Source organism: Hoplias malabaricus, chromosome 12 (genome assembly GCF_029633855.1).
Source record: "Hoplias malabaricus isolate fHopMal1 chromosome 12, fHopMal1.hap1, whole genome shotgun sequence".
In the NCBI taxonomy this organism is placed as follows: Eukaryota; Metazoa; Chordata; class Actinopteri; order Characiformes; family Erythrinidae; genus Hoplias; species Hoplias malabaricus.
The window spans coordinates 31759278-31783691 of record NC_089811.1 but is presented as its reverse complement, the minus strand read 5'-3'; the positions used below and the strand labels follow the sequence as shown (position 1 = coordinate 31783691).

The 24414-nt window shown below is 40.2% G+C and overlaps 1 protein-coding gene across 2 annotated transcripts; it reads right to left on the bottom strand.

Moving 5' to 3' along the window:
- Window positions 1-473: 473 nt before the first annotated feature.
- gad1a (glutamate decarboxylase 1a) lies at window positions 474-20610 on the bottom strand. 2 transcript variants are annotated; one of them, XM_066686224.1, is made up of 17 exons: window positions 20495-20610; window positions 15695-15874; window positions 13657-13716; window positions 11561-11716; window positions 9739-9981; window positions 9058-9148; window positions 7163-7275; window positions 6359-6474; window positions 5921-6000; window positions 5762-5816; window positions 5177-5293; window positions 4380-4444; window positions 4212-4290; window positions 3729-3878; window positions 3376-3483; window positions 2926-3015; window positions 474-2435 (listed from the first exon to the last, which is right to left on the bottom strand). In XM_066686224.1, exons 2-17 carry the CDS (start codon window positions 15768-15770, stop codon window positions 2262-2264), a joined length of 1773 nt encoding a protein of 590 aa, XP_066542321.1. In that variant the 5' UTR covers window positions 15771-15874; window positions 20495-20610; the 3' UTR covers window positions 474-2261. The 2 variants fall into 2 exon arrangements, with proteins under 2 accessions (XP_066542321.1, XP_066542320.1); XM_066686223.1 differs by lacking the exon at window positions 20495-20610 and adding an exon at window positions 16678-16970.
- Between the last annotated feature and the right edge of the window lie 3804 nt (window positions 20611-24414).

The following is a 24414-nucleotide window of genomic DNA, read 5'->3' as shown; positions in this document are numbered from 1 at the left end:
TATTTGTGTGTTCCTGTCTAGAACCCAGTGATTCTAATTGGGTTCAACCCTAATCCAGATGAAGTGGTTAGAAAAGATGAATTATTGTTTTTTTTCTTACTGAACAAACCAATGTTATTGAGACTTTTGTATAATTTAAATGATTGTTTTCTGGTTTGACTGCAGTACCACACAGCTAGTAAACTAATGGTTGCAATGGACTGCATTATACATTATGTATACTTTATATGAATGAAACAGAATAAAGTCACTGTAAGTGTTCAGTGTAAATAGCTTTATATTACTTTGACTAGAAAAGTAGGTGCTAATTAAAAGCTCTGTGATTAACATAAAGCAATGTTATAACTATATGGGGAGAGAGAATAGGTAACAATCCATATTCATTTAAAGTGTTGAAAGGAAATAAAGCATACTTGAATGAAGTCCCTCGCTGTTTGAGTGTTTTTAATAAAGGATCATAGACTGGTCGACGGAAAGCTGAGTGCTTTATTTGCAGTATTTATATGACAGCAGTTGTGCACAAGTTAAAGTGCCTTCTTATCTCACAGACCATTCTCATATACAGGGCTGTATTTCACCACCATTTAACAGTGTGTAAATAATCATAATCTCTCCTGCTGCTTACACTACATCACCCAGGCTTGTCTGAACACACTTTTCGGTTGAGAGTTGAGGAATGTGAGCATACTGATTGGCCGCTTCAAGACACAGAACCTTCAGACTCTGCTCTGCTTCCCAAACACAGAAGCCTCCTCTCAGATTAAAGAGGAATTACAACACAATAGCAGTCTAGAGTTTAGTCTGATACTTGGCCTTATCTGTGCCTTGGAAAACAGTCGTGGCTTTGCTAAATATTTTTTTAATATAAAAATCCTCTCCAAATGTTAATAAAATACACTACACTTATTTTAAGAGATAAAGGTCTTTTGTGCTTTTCTTACCAAGTCCTGGCCATATCAGCTAGAACCCAGCCACCTCTTTTCACTGGACTTCTTATGACTTGACTAGAACTAGACAATTAATGCTAACATTCATTGTGTATGCATAATAATAGTGACAATCACAGCTACACCACACTGATTGCACTAGGGTTATATTGAATGTGCTCATTGATATCTTTACGTTACACGCTGATCACTTCATCTAAGCCACTGAGTAGTACAGATTAAAGTGACAGACAAATAAACACCACTTTGTTCCATGTCTTTGGTCAATGAATACACTGAAATCTTTAAAACATTGGTTAAAACACTCTGATCATTATAACCTCTCAAAATACAAATTAGGATCCCTTACAAATGGAGGAAAAGACATCTTTCACACAGTTAAACTCTTCGTATAAATAAAAGCTTAATAAATATCTCTATTTAATTGGTAATCACTATTTAAACATCTCTTACTGTAAAACTATGTTTGTCACAAAGGCCATATAACAATAATATACACAATCTACATAAAGGACTTGATAGTTCTAAAAACACTGAATACATTTCCTGGTATGGTAGCAATTAATGCCTTTTTCCCCATTAATTTATAGCACAGGAGAACAGCTAAGAGATGCGACTCTGTAATCACACTGACAACATTTAGAACCAACAGTTACTTGATGTTGATAAATTACAGTTTTAAAATACATCCTAGTGCAGAGAACTCTGAAGTCAAATGTACTCTAGTCATATCTAGTGAAATATTTACTGTTATGAGTAGAAGATCTTGTACAGAATTGACACAGTGACAGAGATGAATAAAGATACTTTCTGGTTTAGTTTTTATATTTCCAAAAACTCAAGCCCTCACAGAGCTACAATTTCACTAACAGTTCCACAATGGAATGATTTAATACCATCTACAGACGTAAAGGAATATAGGTGTTTTTCATTGTAATACCTATATCTGCTGTTTTCATTTCACATAGTCCCTGACACGGACAACTACATTAGATTATTTTCTGTTCAGAAAATGAGTGTGTAATCAGTCATAAGTTACAGATGCAGCAGACAGAGTATTTTGAAAATGCTGAAACATTCACTTCCCAATATTATCTATTATATTTGTGCCAATATTATCTGTTTTATGGAGTGTTGTTATAAAAGAAAGTCATGCGTCATATGAGCCCAGGGAGGCTATTTAGAATGATGGTAAAACTGTATAAGGGCTGCCAGAAGGTTTGCTAATGCTATGTGGAATTGTTTGCGATTCCTCAGGGGCATCTACCCTGCCCCGCATTTTGACCACAGCGGGCTAAATGATGTGTGGCCTCTTTATAAATCCTGGCCCAGTCTTTCGATCTCGTCGATCAGGAAGTCGATATCTGACCTGGTGGCAGCGGGATTTGAAATGACCATCCTGAAGAAGTTGACTTTTTCACCTTGAGGCTGGTAGCCCACCATGGTTGTCCCACACTCCATCATCATTGCCTTGATTTTTGGGGCCACCTGGTTGTGGAGGAGAAACCATTCCAGTCCATTCACAGACATTTATATACACAGCCTTTTGAAAGCTCAAACATCATTTACACCTAATCATTGGTCACTTTGCTAGAATGGTGTTCTAAACACTTAGCCAATAGGGTTCTCTAGCACTGAAAAGGGGCTTTTTAATTGTTAATAGTTTTAATAGCTTTTGGTTGTGAAGCATCTCATGGAAATGACTTTGCAGGTCACACACGGTCAACAAATTGATCCACGATGGGTGATATTGATGCCTCAAATCAGTGGCAGAGTGCAATTTTTTTAAAGGATTTAAGGGGATCTTTAAAAACCATTTAAATCAGATTTTTTTTTACATAGGGAACTATTTAACTGGGTAAAGAACCATTTTTGAAGTCAAATGATTCTCTGAGTGCTCTATATGCAGTGGTCTATTGAGGACCAATGTTTCCACAGAAAGCATTATTAGGATATATTAAAACAGACAGTACTTTACCTTATGGAGCCTTTGTCTCTTCTCCTCTCCATCTGGCATGCTACGCAGGCTTGGCGGAATGTACCAGAAACACACATTAGTGTGCTGAGGCTGAGAGAGAGAAACAGCACAACAGAAACTATAATGAGTCATCTCATACTGCTCTGAATGCACAATGGCTTTTTTCTGTTGTTTTTCTGAGCCATACACTATAGAACAACGTGTGGCTTAATAGATGTGAACATCCTTGTGGGTATTTCTGTATTCATATAATCAGAACTGGTCATCATTATATTTTCAGTATGGGAACAAAATCTTATATCCCATTTTTTGGACATAAATTTACATCAGCTGTTCCTCACAGTGCATAAAACTGGTAAAATTACATGAATTATACAATCAATTTGAAGAAATCTGATAAATAGGCCAATGCTTAATTTCTTCAAAGAGGAATGAATTATTTTCACAAACCTGTCCTTGGAAAACCATCTCATAGCCTTCTCGGTTCTTGATCTTATTATAGAGGTACTCTGACAGCTCCAAACACCGGTCTATATGCTTTTCAAATCCAACTGTACCCTGTAAAGGACACAAAGCTTTCTTTTAATTTGAGGTCTATAAGGTGCTACAGTCACAGTTTTAGAGCATTATAATGCATTTATAAGGCACAATAAATATTGCTTTTTTAAACATAAAACGCTATAAAATACATGACTATATACAATATAATATTAAAAACTGGCAAAATAAAAGCACTCATATTAGTATGATATATACAGCATATGAGTATTTCCTCATTCCTCTCATTCATTCATTCCAAGCACCTTTGCCTTCCACATGAGCCAGAATTTGAAGATATCCACATGGCGGCCACACTGTATGGCCTTGTCTCCAGTATCATAGGTGACATCATATTGTTTATCGGGCTGGAAAAGGTAGCCAGCACACATAGAATTGCAGCCCTGCAGAAGACCCTGTGCACACACACACACACACAAAATGAAACTATCAGAGAGCCAGATACTAACATAATAACATGTTATTGCAGAGAGAGAGAGAGAGAGAAGAAAGGGCAGGAAGAGGAGAATCGTTAATGATACAATTCAGTGAGCACCAGCCCTCTCTCCACCTCTCCCTTCGCTCTCTCTTTCTTTTAGCCTTTTGTTCTGTTCATCTCTCTCTATTTCACTTTGCTATCCAGTTTCTTTCACATAGTTGCACTGTCTTCTAAGTGCTCTTTCTCTCTTTTTCACTGTCTTTCTCTCTTGTCTTTCTCACTGTCTTATTTTACATTCTCTGTGCCTCACCTTCTCTCGAACCAGAATTGCAGAGCATTGTAGTGGAACGCCCATCATCTTGTGTGGATTCCATGTGACAGAGTTTGCCCTACAGTAATAACACAGTGGAATAAGAATGGCCTCAAAAATGTGTGATTGTGTGTGTTTGTGTACATGGTGTAGAAAGATACAATTCACCTCTCAACGCCATTTAGCTTGTGTCTGTGCTTTCTGGACATCAGGAGTCCACCTCCCCATGCTCCCTGCAGAAAACGAACACACAATGTCTTTGTGTTGAGAGAGGCTTGATCTGACAACAGAACACTTTTTTTAATAACGTATGATTTTACAAAGTCAGTTCCAAAAAGTTGGGACCGTGGGTAAAATACAAAGAAAATAATTTGTAAATCCACTTTTGACAGAAAAAGCATAAAGACAAGTTATATCTTTTACCTTATTAGATTTATAGTATTTTGAAAATATACAATGATTGTTAACCTGATGTATTCAGCACATTCCAAAAATGTGGGACAATGGCAAATTGTACTTTGAAGATTTTCAAATGATCCAAAAACACCTTAGCTGAGGTAATCATGCTTGCCCATAAAAAGCAGCAGTCAAGTGAAATCTGGCCCTTTGTTTTACATTTTAATTGGTTTGTACAGGTCAGGTATGTTTGCATATACATATGTCTTTGGTTACACAAAGTAATGGATGTTTGAAAAGATTTCATGATACCATCTAAAGTATAAAAGACATCTGGACATGAATGGCAATTCCTGAATGAATGGCTGCAGGCAATAAATTTGGAATGAGCTTTTAATCATTACATAAATAAGTAAATAAATTTAGAAAATCACCAGGGAAACATCAAATGCTGTGCTCTTTTTATTAAGCCAAATTAAGGAAGCCCTACTTTCCTGGTTTCAAATACTGTCCAATTTTTTTTTTTCAGTTGGCATTATGAGCACTTACAAACACGAGTGTGTACTTACATCCACATGGAGCCACATGTTGTATTTCTCACAGATGTCCGCAATCTCAATGATGGGGTCAAAAGCCCCGTAAACTGTGGAGCCGGCAGTGGCATTCACGAAAAGTGGAACATAGCCCTGAAAAAGAACAGAGACAAATGAGCTGTCACTCTGAATGGATTACATCCACTGACTAAAGCAGATAAAGCCAATAGAGCTGAGAACAAGACTGAAAGCTGCTCACTTGTAAATGAACATAAGAAAGTAGATGACACATGAATGATTGTGATGGACTGTGCATAGTATATGATCATGCATGAGGATGGTCCTTTAAATTTATTCTTAAAAATCAGTTTTGAATGTAATTATTTCACTCACAGTGGAGACAAATTGCTTCATTTAATCATTTTCCAACAAGCTTATTGGTTTATTTTATATTTGTCATTAAGATAGCATGCAATGTCTGAATCATTAGAGTATAATTACAGTATATATGCAGGGTTTAAATTTTGGTGTTATTCAATAAGCACATTATGATAAGCCTTTAGATGTACCACACATTTATAAAGGCCCTGAGTGGGGCATTGGGTCTATAGAAAAACTCACCTTCTGTTTGGCATCAATGACCTTGGCCTCCAGATCAGCAGGAATGACTCTACCTCTGTCAAAGGAGACGGACATGTAACACAGACACCCTCACACATACACACACACACAAACCAGGAGCTTAAAGAAGATCACAGCACAGACAGAGCCTTGTCTTACCTCTCATCTGTTCTCAGCAAAACCAGGTTTTCTGTCCCGAAACCAAGAACTGCACTAGCTTTCTTTATGGAATAGTGACTCTGGAAGAATATGAAAAATGTACATAGAGGTCATCCAAAATATTGATCAGTACATATAAAGATGAACAGGAGCAACCATGATTCTAAAAATCATCTGAAAATTCATTAATAATGCATGATGGGGACTTGGCAAACATCAACATTCTTTAATAAATCAGAGTCACATTTCTAAGATGCTACATGAGTACAATAACATAGTGTGGGTGATATCAGCCTCCTAACTGCTGACATGGGTACAAACCACTCCAATATAGGCCCTTAGGCATGACTCCCAACTCTCATGAACTCCCATGAACCCAACCCAACTCTCAAGGAGAACTTTGCCTTAAATTTCATTGAGGTAGATATAGATGCATACATGTTCTGAAGTGAACAGGATCAGTCTTGGGGCTGCAGTCATGCCTTTAGTCTTCACCTCAGGAAAGTGCTTATACCTAGCCACCATCACACTGTACATGTTGGAGATCGCTCCTCCTGTAAAGAAACAACAGATTGGATCAATAGGCAATGGGCCTTGGGTTTTAAAGGGGACATATAATACAGTTCCCTGGGGTCTTAATTCATCTTCTGTGACGTGCTGTGGTCAGAATACCACAAGGATCAAACAACTCAGCCATGTTCAGAATGACAAGTTACAGTTCCTTTAAATGAGAATGAACCACAGCCCATGTTCAGATCTAAAGCCAATGAATAAGGAGCGAGGAGCAGAAGCTCTGGAATTTAGCCATTTTTGCTTGGTTCTTTTTCTTCTCTGTTCTCATTTTCTCTATGCTTATGTTTGTTTTGCTCTGTTTATCCTCTTTTTTGGACTCGAAACACAGGTCTAGCTCAGTTATTGAAGAAAGCCCTGAATAGCCCATGTTATCTCATGTTTTCAGATTTAGACAGCCCACAAACAACTGGCTGGATTGTTTATTTTCACGATTGTGGTTGGTAGGGACTCTAGATTCACAAATGAAGGTGCACATGCACTGACAATGTTATTTTTTCATAATATGCCCCCTTTAAGAAGTACTGCAGTATGCTAATGCTTATGAGTGGCATTAGTGTTTGCATATTGTACCCTGGCAAAATCTTTGAAGGTTTGATTGATATGACTCAAGAGTCATTATGATCTCTATCAGCCCACACAAACATTGTGTTCATTAGCATCTGAGCTTACCTGGGGAGAATATGCCATCTCCTTCTCCATTAGGCCAGCCAACAATCTCTCTCATCTTCTTCAGCGTCAGCTGCTCCATCAACACAAACACTGGTGCAATTTCATATGTGAACCTGTGGAAAAAGCCATGCACGATTGAAAAATCTTTCAAATAAATGCTTAGAAAGGTTAAACAAACAAAAGCCCTTAAATATACTACTAGCATTGTCACCACAACCAATCATCATCCAAATAGAGTATCTTTATCCTAAAATTATGACACCTTTGTGGCACCTTATTGAAATTAAAGCATAATTAATCACATATTCTGGCACAGAGATCCCAGTGGGGCATTTTTAGCACAATAACGATGATCAATAACCAACAGTAATTAAGACCAATCTCAGGCTCATTAGTGAATGTTAATGTCAAGTGTTTGTTCAGGCTAATTAATATAAATAGTCTTGTTTTAAAGGGACATCAGAGACAGTCAAGTATGCAGCCTGGTCTCAGATCATTTACTCATGTGTTCACATCTTTATTGTGAGGCAATGGAGTGTTCAGCACGAACACAAAATTTACAGTGGCTTCAGACCTTTCACAGCATATTAAAAACCTGGGATAAAATCTGGAAATAAACAATGTGACATTTTTTAATTTTTATATAATCTTGAAATATTCAAGACGCTGCCCTCTTTCTAGGTCACTGATATGTTTACTACAGGTAAACAAATTATTGACATTTGCTATGTTAAAATCTTTATAGAGAAAGATGTTTTATGCTTTTGTTTTTTGAAGAAAAAATTTCAGATTCTTGGCTGGATCTGACTTCTTTTCAAATTTTTTGAAAACAACACAAAACATCTTTACTATTGGTCTCTGACTTTTGCACCTTGCTGTATAAAACAAGAAACACCTGATGTCTGATAACATACTCCTCATTTTATAACAGCATTAGTCCTCTGCCTTACGTGACAAGTCATTATGGACCTTGTGAACTTTTTGTGAGTATGGTTCGCTACTCTTTAAACCACTGAAAGCAACCAGGTCAGTCATTGAACCACAGCACTACTAAGGTAAAATAAATCAGCAGTGTATCCTTTACTGACCTTTACATAGTTAGGACACATGCAGTAAAAAGATATAATAGAATGTCTGACCTCCAGAGGTCAACCAGAACTGGTGTGTTCACACTTTGCTGATTATATGTGCTGTAGTGTTTTGTGAAGATGGAAAACATCACGGATTATATTGATGAATCATTGTATGAGATACAGGGCTTAACTTGCTTAAAATGGATGCATTGCTGAATGCAAAAATGTGAAAAGACTCATTTACACTTGATGAGAACAGACTTAATGTGGCATTTCTTTTGAATATCAAGCTGTTTCATTTTTGAGCATAGACTTCGGATCAGCTTAAACTGACTGTATTGGGATCTCTGTGAAAGTGTGTGTGTGACAGAGAGAGAGTGTTTGTGATGGAGAGTTAAATGAAGGAGGCACACTGTGTGGGTTTGAAGCCATATGTATGACCATAAGGATGTAAATTAGCCCTGACCAATGAGGCAAAGCCATGAATCTTTGATTGTCCTGTCTGCAGGCTGTGTATTAAACCTCTGTGCCATTTCACAGACTAATCTAACTATGTCATGCTTTTTACTTGTTACCAGAACAAATACACCATTGATCATTATTTGATCATAATCACATTCACACCCAGAGGTCTGAATAAAGAAATGTTGTGGGGGGAAAAAACACTAAGCAGGGAAACAAAGAAATCTAATTCTTCACAAAGTGACAAATAGGCTTTTTAAAGCTACTGTGTGTGCTTTTGCAAGATAATGTTTCAATTACACCTTCTGCACCCCGTCAGTATGATAAATACACCAGCAGGAAATAAGAAAAAGAACTCACATATTAGTGTTTGCAGTTGAGGTGAGCCACTCGCCAGCTAAGCCAATGATGTCCAGTCCGGTTGACAACTGGTTAAAAAACCTGGGGTGACCTGAATAGAAAACAACATCCTCAATAAAGTGCCATTCCAAAGGACTTAACGTTTCCTCAGAGGGAGTGCTAATATTAACTGCACTTTAAGTTAATCTTATGAAAGAGGGGTATAATTGTCACCTCTGAAATTCAAATGACCAATCTACAAGCTCCTCACTGTCATTATATGTCCAAATATATCCGGTAAAGTTGCCTTTACACCTGGTACAGTCTCTGTATTGATCCTCTGTATAGGATGATCTTGAGCAGCTGCAGATGAGCCTTCAGTAACCATACCCAATGTGAGTGCCCCAGCATTTGGCTATAGAGCAGTGGAGCAGTATTCTCTGAAGAGAAGGAGCACCTGAAATGACCTGGAAGGGTGTTTGTGATCCAGAACTAATCATCCAAGATTAGTACCTGAAATCCTCACAGCAATATTCTTATTTAGTGCATGAAGAGCAGGGTAGAATTCTGTGTTAGTTTCATAGTAGTTACTGTAAACCTGTCTTTATGAATGCAGTCTGTGAGTTTAAGAAATTAGTATTGACTAAGTACCGACACACTTGAACCCACATAATCACATGCCAGTTGTCTCAAGTCTCTCACCTGTCCTGACACCATACTTGAGTGTGTCTCTACAGTCAACCAGGATCTGCTCCAGGCTCTCAGGCTGGTCTGAAAGCTCCAGGTTGAAGCCCTCCATGCCCTCCAGGAGCTGGTGTGGGTGGTGGAAGTCCAGCACTTTGGTGGACCTGTCAAAAGTCTTCCGCACATAGCTGGTGAGGATCTCCACCACCTCCAGCAGGAACTGGAGAGTAGGCTCTTCACCATTCTTGGCAGGCAGTAAATCTTTAATGAAGATTCATGGCATGTTTTCAGCGGGACAAATGAGAAAATACAATTAATGGAAAAACAAAAGAGATACGTTGTTCAGATTTAAAAAAAAAAATGTAAAAATTAATTTCCTCATGAATATGGATTTTACTTTTAGAATAACTGAATGAAATTTGTTTGGTTCACCTGCCGCTTTACTAAATTAAATCTTCTTTCTTCAATATTGTTATGTTCTTTTAGTGGTAATTAAAAAGTTGATTGATGATCATTCTTAGATCATTCTTAAAGAGTGGTTAGATATTGAACAGACATAGTATAAAATGCATGAAGGTCCTAATCAGTGTTTAACCAAATGCTCCATGCCTGAGGGTCTCTCTGAACATGAAAGAAGGGGGGTTGGTTTATCATCCCAAAGTCAGTACGTCTGGTGCTGACATCAGGAGATGGGGTACTTATTGGAGTACCACCAGGGTTACCTCTTATCCAGTTCAGGGTCCCAGTGAGTCCAGAGCCTACCTGGAGGGAATACACCCTGAAGGGGGCGCCAGTCCCTCACAGGGCAACACACACACTCACACATATGGACACTTTTGAGTAGCCAATCCACCTAATCCTGTTTTTAGACTGTGGGGAGAAACCCTAACTGATTACTGTTATCTTAAAAGAAATATTTACTCTGAAATTAGGTATGGGGACAATAGGCAATGGGGACCAGGTGATCAACCACTGAAATGAGGCATTGAACATGGTAGTATCTTAGACCATGACTAATTCAGAAAAGCACAACTGTCTTCTCCTGACATGTAGCGTATATTTAAGCAGTTACTTAGGACGGGTGTAAATGTCTTTGTGTACCATCTTTCACTATAACATCAGACCCTGGAAACTTTATCTAAGATTTTTGTCTAGGCAAGTTTCCCTTTTTATTTCCAACAGCTTGTGATTTACAGGCAACATACAGATAAATCATATGGATACATATGGGCTCAGTGGCATCATTTCTAATTACGATCCCGTTTGTAATCAATATCCCATTTGGATAATAGAATTTAATCAACCTAACCATCACTAGCATGTGTTGTAGCTTTCATCTATTAACAAACTAACAGACACATGATATTTGCACCATACAAAATTGTAAACATTGATTTGTCCCCCCCAAAAAAACAACAACTGTATTTTAGTAACAGTCTTTAAGAATCCTCAAGTGAAAATTATTAATAAAACTTTAAATTAAATTAAATGAATTATATTAAAGTAATTTTGTAAATGTGAGGCAACAGGTTTCCAAACATTTTTTAACATAAACTCGGTGTGTTAAAGTTTACAGTGTGTATTTAATCTGAAAGACACAGCTACATTATCATTCGCATAAATGCTATAACTGAATAAATATTTACTCACTAAAACAACTTCTACAACCGCTAATAATAATGAGCCATGAATATAAGAGACAAAACAATTACTAGCATGACATTATTATTGTTTGCAATAATATTCCAATACATCATTAATAATAATAATAAGGGCGACAGTGCTCTTGTTCTCGGTTTTGAACAGAGTGGTGGAGCAGGGGTGAAGGTGTGTCTCTCACCGCGGGCGAACAGATTCGAGAAGTCTGTCTCTGTGCGTCTGAAGCGGGACTCCTGCTCGTTATCTCGAGATAACAAGTTTTTCGGAGATGGCTGCTCCGTAAAAGCGCCCACAATCCGACTCTTCTCGTCCACATTATTGTTCTTCTGTAAAAACCCTGCATTGTTACAAGAGGGAGAAATGGAAACGGTCAGCGCGCGCTTCGAGGGTTCAAACATTCCGCCTGAGTCTTGTTTATTCTCCACTTTGCGCGTGCACGTATCCCGCGCGCTTTAACGGTCAGAGAGCTGCTGGGGGTTTCCCTCCTGAACCAAACAGCGCAAGTCCAGTCTTCACAAACTAACACCGGCATTTAGAGCGCCTTACGATTCCCACCCATAGTCCGGCAAACGACGCCTCCTACCAAGCTGATAGGCGGGAACGGTCCGTCGTCTCTGCTGTGATTGGCTTACAGTCCATACCCACACGGAGCCCGCCTATCAACCCGTCTGAACAAATCACAAAGTAGGGGGAGGAGCTTGTTCGAAAACGGGTGGGAGATCAACTATCAGCGGCTTAATTAATAGCAGTCTAACTAGCTCTGGAGGGCTCGAGATTGCGTTTCTCCTTGGAAAAAAAATTCTATTTGAAACCGACCAAAATTCACTGTCATTATTCTATAAAATAATCAGAGACCCGCTCTTCCATACCGGCCCTTTCTGACTGATGCTGATTTTATGCATCGACCCATGAAGGAAATACGTTTGGGACTTGAGGTAAACGGCCGTTACTCCGTGAGATTCTTCCGACACGAAGCGACACGAATAACACAACGGGGGAGAAATAAGGACTGAGAGAATTAACTACTAAATCAGCCACACAGAGCGCAGTGAGTCCAGAACACAGAGTATTTATTACCTTTAAACAACAGCTAATTTTATCAGGTAATCTATATTAATAATAGCAATATCTCAAATATGGTTCAGTAAAACGTCCAAGCTTTTAAAATATGTGTCTACACTTGAGAATGGCACTGTAAATCTCGCGAGAGTAATAAACACTAGCCTATGTTGAACACGTTTGTCGCTCAAACTGAAGTAAAGCCGAAGGCGCTAGGAGGGACTTCTTCACCCGGATTTATGTGAAGGGGAATCGGCGAGCTTTCCCCCCCAACAATCACAGAAAGCGTTATCAGATGAACCCACACACACACTGGTCGCGCTATCTCTCTCCCACACACACACAGTCGGACACTGAACACCTTTGTGCTGTTCATCCATTCTCCCGAGGGACAGAGGATATATGAATGGTTTAATGAAAGACTGAAGATTCCTCTCCTGCTGGAGCGGTGTAGTTTCGGTGCTACACGAAACTACAGCGTAATACACATGCGCCTTGTTTGTCTACAGCTAACATTAACTTAGAGAAGCTCTCATTTACATGCGAGATTAAAATATAGTGTTCGGTAATCTACAACTACTGTCTGCTCCCTCCAGTCAGCTACTGCTTTATTCTCTCATACTGTTCCTAAAGTGTGCTGTTTTACGAAATGAAACACAGTTAGTTTTATCCCCAATTAGGTGTAATCAGCAGGTCAGGACCCTCTTTCAGCAGTTGGGGGCGCTACAGGACCGCCCTCTCATCTAATCCTCCTCCATTAAACAGGACATGTGCGTCATCTCAGAGAACATTTTACACACGAATGTTTCCATTTTTTGGTACACAAAATCGAATCGAATGGTTGCCTGATTATTTGCACACATGGGCATTTTCGATTGTTTTTTGTTGGTGCAAATGTAACCAAAATGTTAGATCTGTTATGATTGAATAATATCTATACATCGCCAATTCATGTGAAATAAATCAGTTTTCTACTCAAGTAAATATAACGTATAGAGAAAATCAATGTGGAAGCTAAGGCCATTTGTTTAGGGGGAATGTGATTTTCCATATAAAATGAAATTCTGTCTGATGTTCCTCTGTTGGAGAATATTTCAGCACCTGCTTAGGGCCAGATTCATTTAGTTCACTATTTATGGCTATGGTCCAGTTTTTTTTTATAACCACATTTATATAGTTTATAACTATGCCGTAAACAGTGATAAAAATATAGCTCACCACAAATCTTCATCCCGAGTTTCCTCGTACACCCGTGTGCCACCCCGCTCCAGTCATAGCCTTCAGAAACAAATCAACAAACCCATCACATACAAATACAATTCCATCTCTCTCTCTCTCTCTCTCTCTCTCTCTCTCTCTCTCTCTCTCTCTCTTCTGTAATTTAAATGCAGTCCAGCCGAGACCAAGGTACTTTTGTCTCGACCGATTTGCAATTTAATGAAACAGTAAGTGTTAGTTTTAGAAGCCGGAGGTGGAGGTGAATGTAAGAGCAGGTGGAAATACCCTCCCACCCCCCAACACCCGTCCCCAACACACACACACAAATACACACTTCAGATTTGGCACACATTCTCCCCCACCATTTACCAGCAGCAGCATTATCTCAGCGGGCCAGACCCCTTTTTCTCTATCTCTCCCTGTCCCCCCTCTTTCTCTCTCTCTCTCTTACACACACACACACACACACACACACACACACACACACACAGAGACACAACCCGCCAAATCACCTCAATTTCAACAAAATGTCCCTATCAGAGTCTGAGTCAGAGCTGTTCTATTGTGATTAAAAAAAACAAATGTCCAAGATTCATTTTGACGGTTTAAACTACATAATTTGAGACATATAATATATAAGATTTAAATATAAATATAGAATACAGAATAATAATTGCCCGATATATAGAAATATATGATTGTATTTTGTACAAGTATATAAATATATAAATAATCACATTAAGCTTTTTCCTCTTCTGCAGGAGGCCGATAAACACAGAGAGACATTTCGGCAGCAGTAAGAGCGGCGGGCGGCGAGCAGCGGAGTCGCCCGCAGCTACAGGGGAGAAAAAGCAGGGCACAGTGTGTGTGAGTGTAGGAAGCTTTCCGGAGTCCGCGCGCTTCTCTGAGGCTGAAAAAGCCATTAAACCCCCACAGCCTCGGAGCCAAGCCACAGCCAAAAGCCAGCCATTAGGAGCTCTTTAATATCTCCACAATTAGAGGCTCTCCTCACTTCATTACACCGCACTGCGCGGACACACACACACACACACACACAAGGAAAAAAAACACTGATAACGAAGAAATAAAAAGACCATTTGGGAGACTAATAGGCGCAGAGTAACTGTGATACATTTAAATGCAATTTCCATAATTCTATCAGTAATACTAATACTACAAATAATAATAATAAACAATAGTAAGCATGTGACCTAAACGTAAAGACTAAGAATGGATTAATGATTAGTTTGAATGGTTCTATTTTTTATTAGTGGAATTCTAAAGAACATTTGGCTCTCCTTTATTTTCCATATCTGAAATTATTGTATAGTTATAAAATACATAAATCACAGTAATTCCTCGTCGTATGTTACAGCTGCGTAACAATCGTATGCGCACATTGCAAGTCTGTGTGCATTAATATCAACATTCAGCGTTATATAATCACATATTATTACGTAGAAATTATAAACAAAAATATATTGTATTATAACACGAATATAAAGTATAATAAATAAAATAATGTTTCTTTTTTTATTATTTTATTTTTTATGGCTCTGCTATTTTCCCCACAACGGTTACGGGTCAAAGATCATTATAATGAATATAATAATCACATTCTGATCATATTTAATAAGCCTGTCAGTAATTATTTCTGTGTCAGTTCTGTGGGTGAAGTGGAGCTAAAAGTCTGGCGTTGTGTAATCGATAGAGACGGATGGGCGCAGTGAGCCCGTGTGTCTTCTTTAATTGTTCGTCGCTCCGTGTTTTTAAAGGGCAGCTCGCGCTGGTGGGCTGATGCGGGGGTCTGTCGCGCCGCGCGCGCACTGCAGCAGTGATTTGTTGGAGGTGAGACGAAGCGCGAAGAGTGCCGTTTTACCGCCCCCCCCCCTCCCTACACCCGACAACGACGCCCCCTCAAACCCCCCCACGAACAGCCCCCTCCACCCACCCCACCCAACCGTAAGACAAGATTAACGAGGCTGGCCACAAAGCAAATAGCCGGAGTGAAATAGCGCTTTATCGGTGATGGACCTACTTGAGGAAGGTGGTCGTAAATTAGCCGTGTTGGGGTCCGGCTCGCCGGCGGAGGAGGAAGGTGCCCAAGCCGCCATCACTCACTGAACACACACCGGCGGCGTTTGCGCGCGCCAGCAGCGCTGTCACTTCAGAAGGAGCACAGCTCTTATTTTAACCAGCGCGAGGACAATCACATCCACTGGAAGAAGAAGACACAGGAGAGAGAGAGAGAGAGAGACAGAGAGAGAGAGAGAAAGTTTAAGCCGGCCACAATAGACTGAGTATAGAATAGACAAATAAAAGAAGACCTTGTTATAAAATCATTTATATACGAGTGACAGACACGAGAGAGGTACTTATGTGAAACCTGTTCACATGAAAAATGCACACACACACACACACATATACGTGTGGGTGGGTGGGGGGGGCTATCTTTAAAATTCATGGACTGATGTACGAATAAATATAAGAAATTAAATAATATAATAATCTCTGTAGATATACAAAGACATTTTGGGTGGCATCTCCCAGAGAGCTTGTGTTTGCGTCTGGTTTTAAATTCCAATAGAAGCCCTAAGATATTTTCAGGATTATTCTCCGTGTTCTATTCACGCAGCCCGAACTCAGAGGTGATATTATGATATGATGGAATGTAAAGTTCTGAAAAGCGGCTGAAATTGTTGCGAAAAGGCCGTTTAGCCACAGCTTAGTGGCGCAGCAGATCTCCATGACATTACAGGAATCCTCCCAGAAACAGGCTCCTCAGGTGAGAGGACCCTGGCAGTGACGGCTGAAGTAATTACGAAAGGAAAGCCAGCATCTGGAGGATGATCATCTAATGAAAACGAAAGGCTTTAATGAGCTCATCATCTCAGCGCAACCTGAGACTGGACCAACGCGCACCGCCATCACCAGCACTGTTATAAAGCACCTGTTAGATCAGAGAGGACGCGTAAATTGCCATTTCTCATTCTTCTAAAAACGGAAATGATCCAGGGTTACCTCGCCGACGAGATCCAGAGGAACAGCAGCAGCCCACTCCAAAAACCCTCGGCTCAGTCCCAGATGTGAGCGCAGCGCTTTCTGTCCAGAGGCGCAGGACTAATTCCCATTCGCGGTGACCTCCGGCAACTCACTGCGCGATTTGCTGCTTTTCGGCGCGGATCGAGCGCGTGTCCGTCCCCCGCTCGAGCTGCTGTGTGCTCCCGTGGCGCATGTCGCGAGTGGCTTTGTTTTCTGAAAGCTCATCTCACGGCTGCGTGTCCGGGAGCGCAGACACTTTTTTTTTTTTTTTTTTTTTAGAGGAGGAGGAGGACGCGCCCGCAGCACTTTGCGCCTCGAATGAGAATCCGAGTCACGAACAAAGACTTGGGAAGTTTGACCCAATAGCAACACATTACGCTCAAGCACTTTCCACGAGCGGCGAGAGGGAGAGGGAGGGGCAACAATTCTGACCTTCATAATACCAAGGACAGCTGTGCCCATAGCTAACCAGAGATGATGTACGGTCTGTTAGGGCTGGTTTGTTGTGTCACTGATCATAACAATGCACTTGGACAAATGTGACGCTCCCGTTTAAATTACAGTTATTTCAGACTGTGTGTTTAATCTGCTTTAAATGACCTTATGCACTCTCCTGCTGAAATGAAACGCCAGAAAATCTGTTAAAGTCTATATGAGGAGCCAGGAGGTGCGTGCTCTGGAAGAAAAAGCCACACGATGGCAGCAAGCAGTCGGTTTAATAAGCTCCTATTCCTCCTTCCCTGGGATTTTTGAACGAAGCGTAACGTCTGAACGTAAACATTTCAGTCTGAAGCTGTCATTTCTAACGAATCCGAGGTTATCTGATTGAGAGGAATAAAAATATTTATGCGGGAGCTGTACATCTCTGAAATAATGCCTTTGCACAGACTACTAAAGGCAGTGGATCTCCCATATTTACAAAACCAAAAATAAGTGCACGTTTGAGCATTCATCTCTCGTTCTCTCTCTCTCTCTCTCTCTCTCTCTCTCTCTCTCTCTCTCTCTCTGTAAATATGGTCCAGATTCCCGTTATTCATGGAGATCCATTTCAGGTTTCAGCACTGGACAGCTCCTTCAGACATCACTGATTATAAAGAAGTCTCCTGGCTTTCTTTTGATGCCTAGTACAATGATTTCTGACTGACCTCATTGTCCTCCATTTCTCCTACCCCAGCATGTGCTAATACAAGTCTATCATCCCACCAAATATATCATCATATGTAACACACACACATATATATATATATACACAATATGTATTAAATATATAATCATATGTAAAAGTAGAGCAGAATAGCACTCCAAAGTGTCCATACTGACGTAATATTTCCGCCCACACACTCCGGCTAGTTCAGATGTGAATGAGTCATGCACCGTTCTGATCTCTTTAAGCTTTAGGAGCAATTTGCTTACACAGCTGATGAAGGATCCCTGTTTGAAGCGTCAAGTTTTTGGGGGAAAACTTTGTATTGTACTCGACAGTGTCTTAAAAAGTTTATTCTGATCACCTTAATCGCTGATCCAAATCTAACGACCAGGCTACTTGCTGCGTATCTGTGGGAAAACATTTTTCTGGCAACGGATGACGCCGGAGAGAGGCTCAGGCGCCCCGGGCTCTGCAGGTGGTAATGGTTCTGTAGTGAACGCTGTGGTCTTTGAAGCAAGGAAGAAAAACAATCAGGAGAATACATTTGAAACCTCTACAAACCACCACTAGATGGCGGTGCAATATAACAGCCTTCTAACAGACTTCTTGATCTACAAGCTGACATTGCCAGTGTGACGTATGACATTGCATAAAAGAGTCATTACAAAAAAAGATTTTGTACGCGCTGTGACGTCTTCTAGAAAAACACAATACACACACACATACACACACACACACATACATATATAAATATATATTCAACCTTAAACGTACTATATTTGCTCCAGATAGAGAACAGTTCCACTGTGACAATTACTGGTTTAGTACCTGTCAACCCCTATTCAAGTGAAGGTTTTCAGAAGTCACATGTGAAACCATTTTGTTTTTACATTGTTCAGACTTGTTAGCTGTTAAAATGTCTGAGTGTATAGACAAAAGCACAGCTCATGAACTGGAGCCTTTTACCCTGAGTCTGTTCTCAGTGAGTTAAAAGATGTGGCTGTGAATGGTGCAGTTATCTAGAACATTCCCATATAGTTACCAATGAAAACCATGCATTTTTTTTCGAGTTTCATGACTGTTTTGCCGTGATAGAACACCCCCCACTCTCTGGGCTGTTTAGCTAGATCTAAGCACGGTAATGTTTCTGTAAACTTCATTATTAATCCTGACATTTTAGTTACAGTAGACTATCACAAATCTGTATTTACACTGTGGGCAATACAGAACATTTTTCCTTCACGGTCCATTGTGGTGGTATTTTATGTAAATCTATCTTGCTTTTCTGTGCAACAAATATAACAGTTGTCACACTAATGTTCTTCAAACACTGTAACTCAAATCCGTTAAAAAAATCTGTAGGTGCTGGATCTAGTAGTACAGTGTACGCTCTTTAAAATAACAGTGCTACAAAGGGTTCATTGAGCAACACCCTGTCTTAAGATTCATTCATTCATTCATTATCTGTAACCGCTTATCCAGTTCAGGGTCGCGGTGGGTCCAGAGCCTACCTGGAATCATTGGGCGCAAGGCGGGAACACACCCTGGAGGGGGCGCCAGTCCTTCACAGGGTTCCTGTCTTAAGATGCTTTACCAATTTAAATGTATCAGCAAAAATGGTCCTTTACGGAACCAAAAGTGGTTCTCCTATGGCATCGCTCAAAGAATCTTTTGTAGCACATTGATTTTTAGTAGTGTAAAGTGCCTACCATCTATTGCTGTTTTATTTGTTAGCCTTTACACTTTGCATTTCACCAGTCCTCAGGACTCTCACAGGAACTGATGCTGTGTATGTTGTGGACACTGGATCAGATACAGTACTGTTGCTGCAGTACTTAAACAAATTGGTGTCATTGTTGGGCTAAAGAGCCAACAAAAATATTCAAAGAAATTGACACTAATTAAAACTAGAGGAGAATTAAAACAAACTGCAGCAACAGAACTAGGGTCTTCTCACATCTACAAGACAAGGCAAGTGTGGACAGCAAAAATATACAAGGTTTAAAAACTAGCACTGCTGTGCATGATCAGTATTATTTGCAACTCACACACAGGTCAGTAGCATGTCAGTATAGCTATAAACGCTCTTGCCTTGGGATCTCACTTCAACAGGTTCCACTTTTCAACTGCAAACTTGGTAGGCAATACCACTCTCATTCATTCATTCACCGCCTGTAACTGCATTTCAAGGCACGAACACGCCCTGTATAGGGCGCCAGTACAGTGCACGGCACCACACACTCACATATTCACTTACACACTCACACCCGGATACGTTTTGAGTAGCCAATCCACCGGAACACTCGGAGGAAACCCAGGCGGACACAGGGAAAACTTATCAGCCTCCACAGTGTCACCCAGAGCGGGTCTACTACTCAATCTTAATACTAAATTAAATATTAGCAGATGTTATTTTCGTCATGCCAAGGCCTAAAACACACCACGAAATATAATGGTGTCTGAGGCAAAGGTATAGACTCTATCACCATGGCAGAGTTCAAGATAATCTATCATGCAACAAGTTTAACACACTCAAACAGCATTCTGTAGCGCCATCGTTTCTTTCTTTCTGACTGTATTCCTGGTGCCCATAAGCTAATCACCCAGCTAGCGTGTAATACAGCTACATCTGTGCTGTAAAAGGTTTACCTGACATGGTACACGAGGCCGAGGCTGGTTTCTAATTCTAATTTCTCTTTCCCCTTAAAAACGGCACAGTAGTAAACATAACAGTCAGTACAAGTGGAATCAGGTGGTGCTACCAGTTAAGGTGGAAGGGACAAATAAAAGATTAGAAACTAGCAGATCATAAGCCAGTTTACGTTTTATCTACGAAATTCTTGTCAGTTGTTTGAGTAGCTAATGTTAGCTGTGTGTGACCAATGTGATACTAATATAAATAAAAAATGTAAGTGAAAAAATGCATACATCTACATATTTCATTAAACACTATAAATCTAAAAGGCTACACTTTTATCTGGGGCTTCAACTTTATAGTTTATAACCACGGAGTTTTAGATACAAGTTATGTGTATTTAATTGTGGCTTTTGGATATATATATATAAACAGTATTAAATTTGACAGCAGATTTTGATTTATTTTAAATAAATTATTCAGTTTCAGTTACATTTGTCATTTAATATCTTTAGATTTAATTTAATTTTAATCAATGGAAACTACAAATATTTTAGTCTCATTTTAATCAATCAATTAAAACATTTAGCCTAATCTTACGCACACATTTGTAATGATTTTTCTATCTTATAGGTATTATTTCTTACTTAGTTTCATAGCTTAATAGCTATGTTACATTTACAAACATGTTAAAACGAGGTTGAGTCCACGCCAGATGTCTCAACTCCATAAATCATTGGGCAACATTTGATAAGAGCGACAAAGAATCGATTCTTTGAGATTCGACTCCTCTTCAATAAACCCTATTACTTTGACTGTGTTCTGCCGCTCTTATGTGATGCTCATCGGGACGGACTGGAACCATACTCTGAAAATAAATTTGGACATTTCACACAATATCTGCCTCAGGTCGCGGGACTGTGGAAGAAGGCTTTTTCCCTTTTTAATATAGATATAATGTCGACTCTTAAACCCAAATCTCCTCACACTCCTAAAGGAAAACGCTCTTTCGTCATAATCATGTGACACAGATACTGTTGTGTCTTATTTGTGACGTGTGTAAAATAATTTCAGAGTCTGGTTCATTGTGATTTTCTGTTTTCAAATTACAAACTGGATAAGGTGCCTGTTTATCACATTATCGTTTAGTTTTTATATCATTGCTGAAAAATTAATATAATCATTGCTTTCATCATTGTGAAAAACAGGTGGTCAAAGAATATATTTTGTCATACATTTCACTAATGAAATTAACAATGAAATAAGGGACTGGTGAGATGCACAATAGCTGACAACAGGCTCCATATCAATGTTTATATTTTTTATTGTTTTAAAGTAGGTATAATTTTATTGAATTTATTTATTTATGTTGGCTGTGTTGCTTTATACATGAGTTTTTTTTTCTGAGGGCCCCAGCTTTTCTTGTCTCCTTTCCCAACTTGTCTTTTTCCCTGCATTTACCTGCTTCCCTGTGTGTGTTACAGTTTGGGTGGTGTTTTTCTAACGGTGGTCTGCCTTTCCAATAAGTCCCTGTCTGTGTCAGAAAATCTGCTTTTCTCTCTGGTGGAAAAGAGCAATGAACACTGACCCACCAGGGTATGGATACTGAGTGAAATACTGAGTGAGAGAATCGGCAGTGGCAGTATGCACTTAAGATGGGACTGATCGTCCGGGAAACCATTCCCAGTACTGATTTTGTGTTGTTTCCCATGCAGGAATGTGTATCCAGGGAGGCACTTCAGGGTCAATAGACAGAAACAAACAGCGGTGGAGAGAGCGACACTCAGAGGCAGACCAGGGATGGTGCACGGGGTGGTCCAGGGCTTCACACTCTGTGATCAGCTGAGGACGGGGATGGATTTTAAGCAAATAATGAACATTGATCCCTCGGGAGGTAGGTACTGAGCACAATGTCTGTACTCTGACTGAGCAGGCCAGCTACATTACCAGCCAGGGAGAGACAGTGATGGCATAATGTAGGCAGCGTGGAAAAGGTTGCTAGAGGTCTGGATAGTGGTTGCAATGTGTTGGAGACCCTCATGACAACATGCATTCAAATGGGTACTCCATAGTGAAAAGATAGAGTCAGTCAATGGAGAATGCAGCACTAGTGGTCCGGGGCTCTGTGCTTGGTATCTGGGTGAGTAAGAGGATGGAGGCTGCTAACTCCCCACTTGACAACGCCTTGTAGATAAAAGTGGCTGGCACTGTGGTCCTCACATGCTATAGCTGGGCAAGGCCCCCATCACAACACCTGCACTCAATGGAAATTCAGCGTTGATGGCATGGGCCATGTAATTCAGTCTAGTTTTGATGACCACAGTGACTGCAGCACTTTGCTCCAGAGCAGTGTCTGAGGTAGCAGAGACGAGAGTAGCCTAGGATGTTAGCAGTAGCCACTAATTAGAAGCATTAGCTGCTAAGCTAACCACCATGTTGAGGCTGGCAGACCCTAAATTTAGGGGCCACAGCCAGGATGAGCTAATGTGGAGGCCCACCAGTGCCACATGCAAACTGCCTCACTTGACAGCCTTGAACAAATGAAGGCAAAGCAGATGAAGATAATCAGTGCTGCGGAACCTACGTCACCAGCAAGACCTAGTGGCTCCTCTTCATAGAGGAGCATGGCAGATGGAGGAAAGCTGGCCTGTGGATGTGTGGGCCTTTGCTGGGGGCTGGAGTGAAGGCCACTGGGAGTGTTGGCTCTTGGGAGAGTGGCTGAATGGCATTTCACATTTTCCCCCCACACATCCAGAGTAGGTAAGGGGGTGGAGCCATGCAAAATGGCTGCCAGCATGACCCTGTAATCCCCTGGGGTGAGACTTTCTTTTTTTATAGCTGTAGTCAGGGCTTAATTTGTAAATCATGCAGTAAGGGAACATGGAGTGGAGTGATCCATCAAGTGTGTGTGTAGTGTAAAGGATCCAGCTGTATTCTACGGACAGACCAGTATGGGGGCTTGTTGAGCAGTATAGGGTGCATGTTATAGACAGACTAGTGTGCTTTGGGGTTGGGGGTGCGGGGTAAGGGAGGTTAAAGGTAATTAAATTATTCTATTAAAAAAATGCAGAGGTGCCAGATTCATCTGATTAGGTTCCAGAAAGCATGTGTTTTAAATACGACAGGTGCTGGATCTTGCTGAGGCAGGATCAGACTCAAATAAAGTACCACTGGATGAAGTTGTGGTTGTTATTGCTTGTGAAAATGCAGTTTTATTGTAGTGATGTAGAGACTCCATTTGGGAAATGACACAAGGATGGTTGTAGTTTCTTTATGGGCCCCACCATCTCCATGTGTATTTCCCAAATTATACCTTTGTAATTTCCAGTCATGCAGTGGGTGGGACGTTCCTTAGCCTTTCTGCAGTCTGTTGGCTGCTTCAGTAAAAAGTGTGTGCTCCAGGTCCTTGCTTCTTCAATAATGCCACGGCTAAAATCAATGAAACGCTCCCCAATGATATCCTATCAGGTTAGATTTCAAAAATTAGTGCTTGATACAAAAATATGGAAAAAGCTTTCCAGTGAGAAACTACATTAAAAATCAGACCATTTTGTATAATGTACTATTAACTCAAATGCAGTTTATATATTATCCATTTACAATCGACATGCATCTGTCTCGATAAAGGCTGGAACATTAAAGATGCACAGGAATCTACTTGAACATAAAGAGCAAAGCTGTCAGTCTGAATTATTGCACATAAACAGCGCACTGGATTTGTCTGTCCAAATACTTGCTTGTGCCACACATTACACATGAAAAGAATATAAGGCTGTGGGATCAGCACATGCTGAATTCATAAATGCACACTGCCTTCGGGAGCAACTCAATGCAACAAACCATGTACAGAACTGATCTACCAAAGAACAGAAGATAACCACTCGTTTCCTGTCTTTTAGCCGGCGCGCCTCTGTAAGACGCTATGGAGAAATGT

Coding starts and splice junctions, on each gene's coding strand:
- gad1a (XM_066686224.1), bottom strand. CDS start 15,770: ATGGCGGCTTGGGCACCTTCCTCCTCCGCCGGCGAGCCGGACCCCAAC. Junction 9,982..11,560: donor CTCGAATCTGTTCGCCCGCG/GTGAGAGACACA, acceptor TCTTCATTAAAG/ATTTACTGCCTGCCAAGAAT. Junction 9,149..9,738: donor CAAGTATGGTGTCAGGACAG/GTGAGAGACTTG, acceptor TTTTCTATTCAG/GTCACCCCAGGTTTTTTAAC.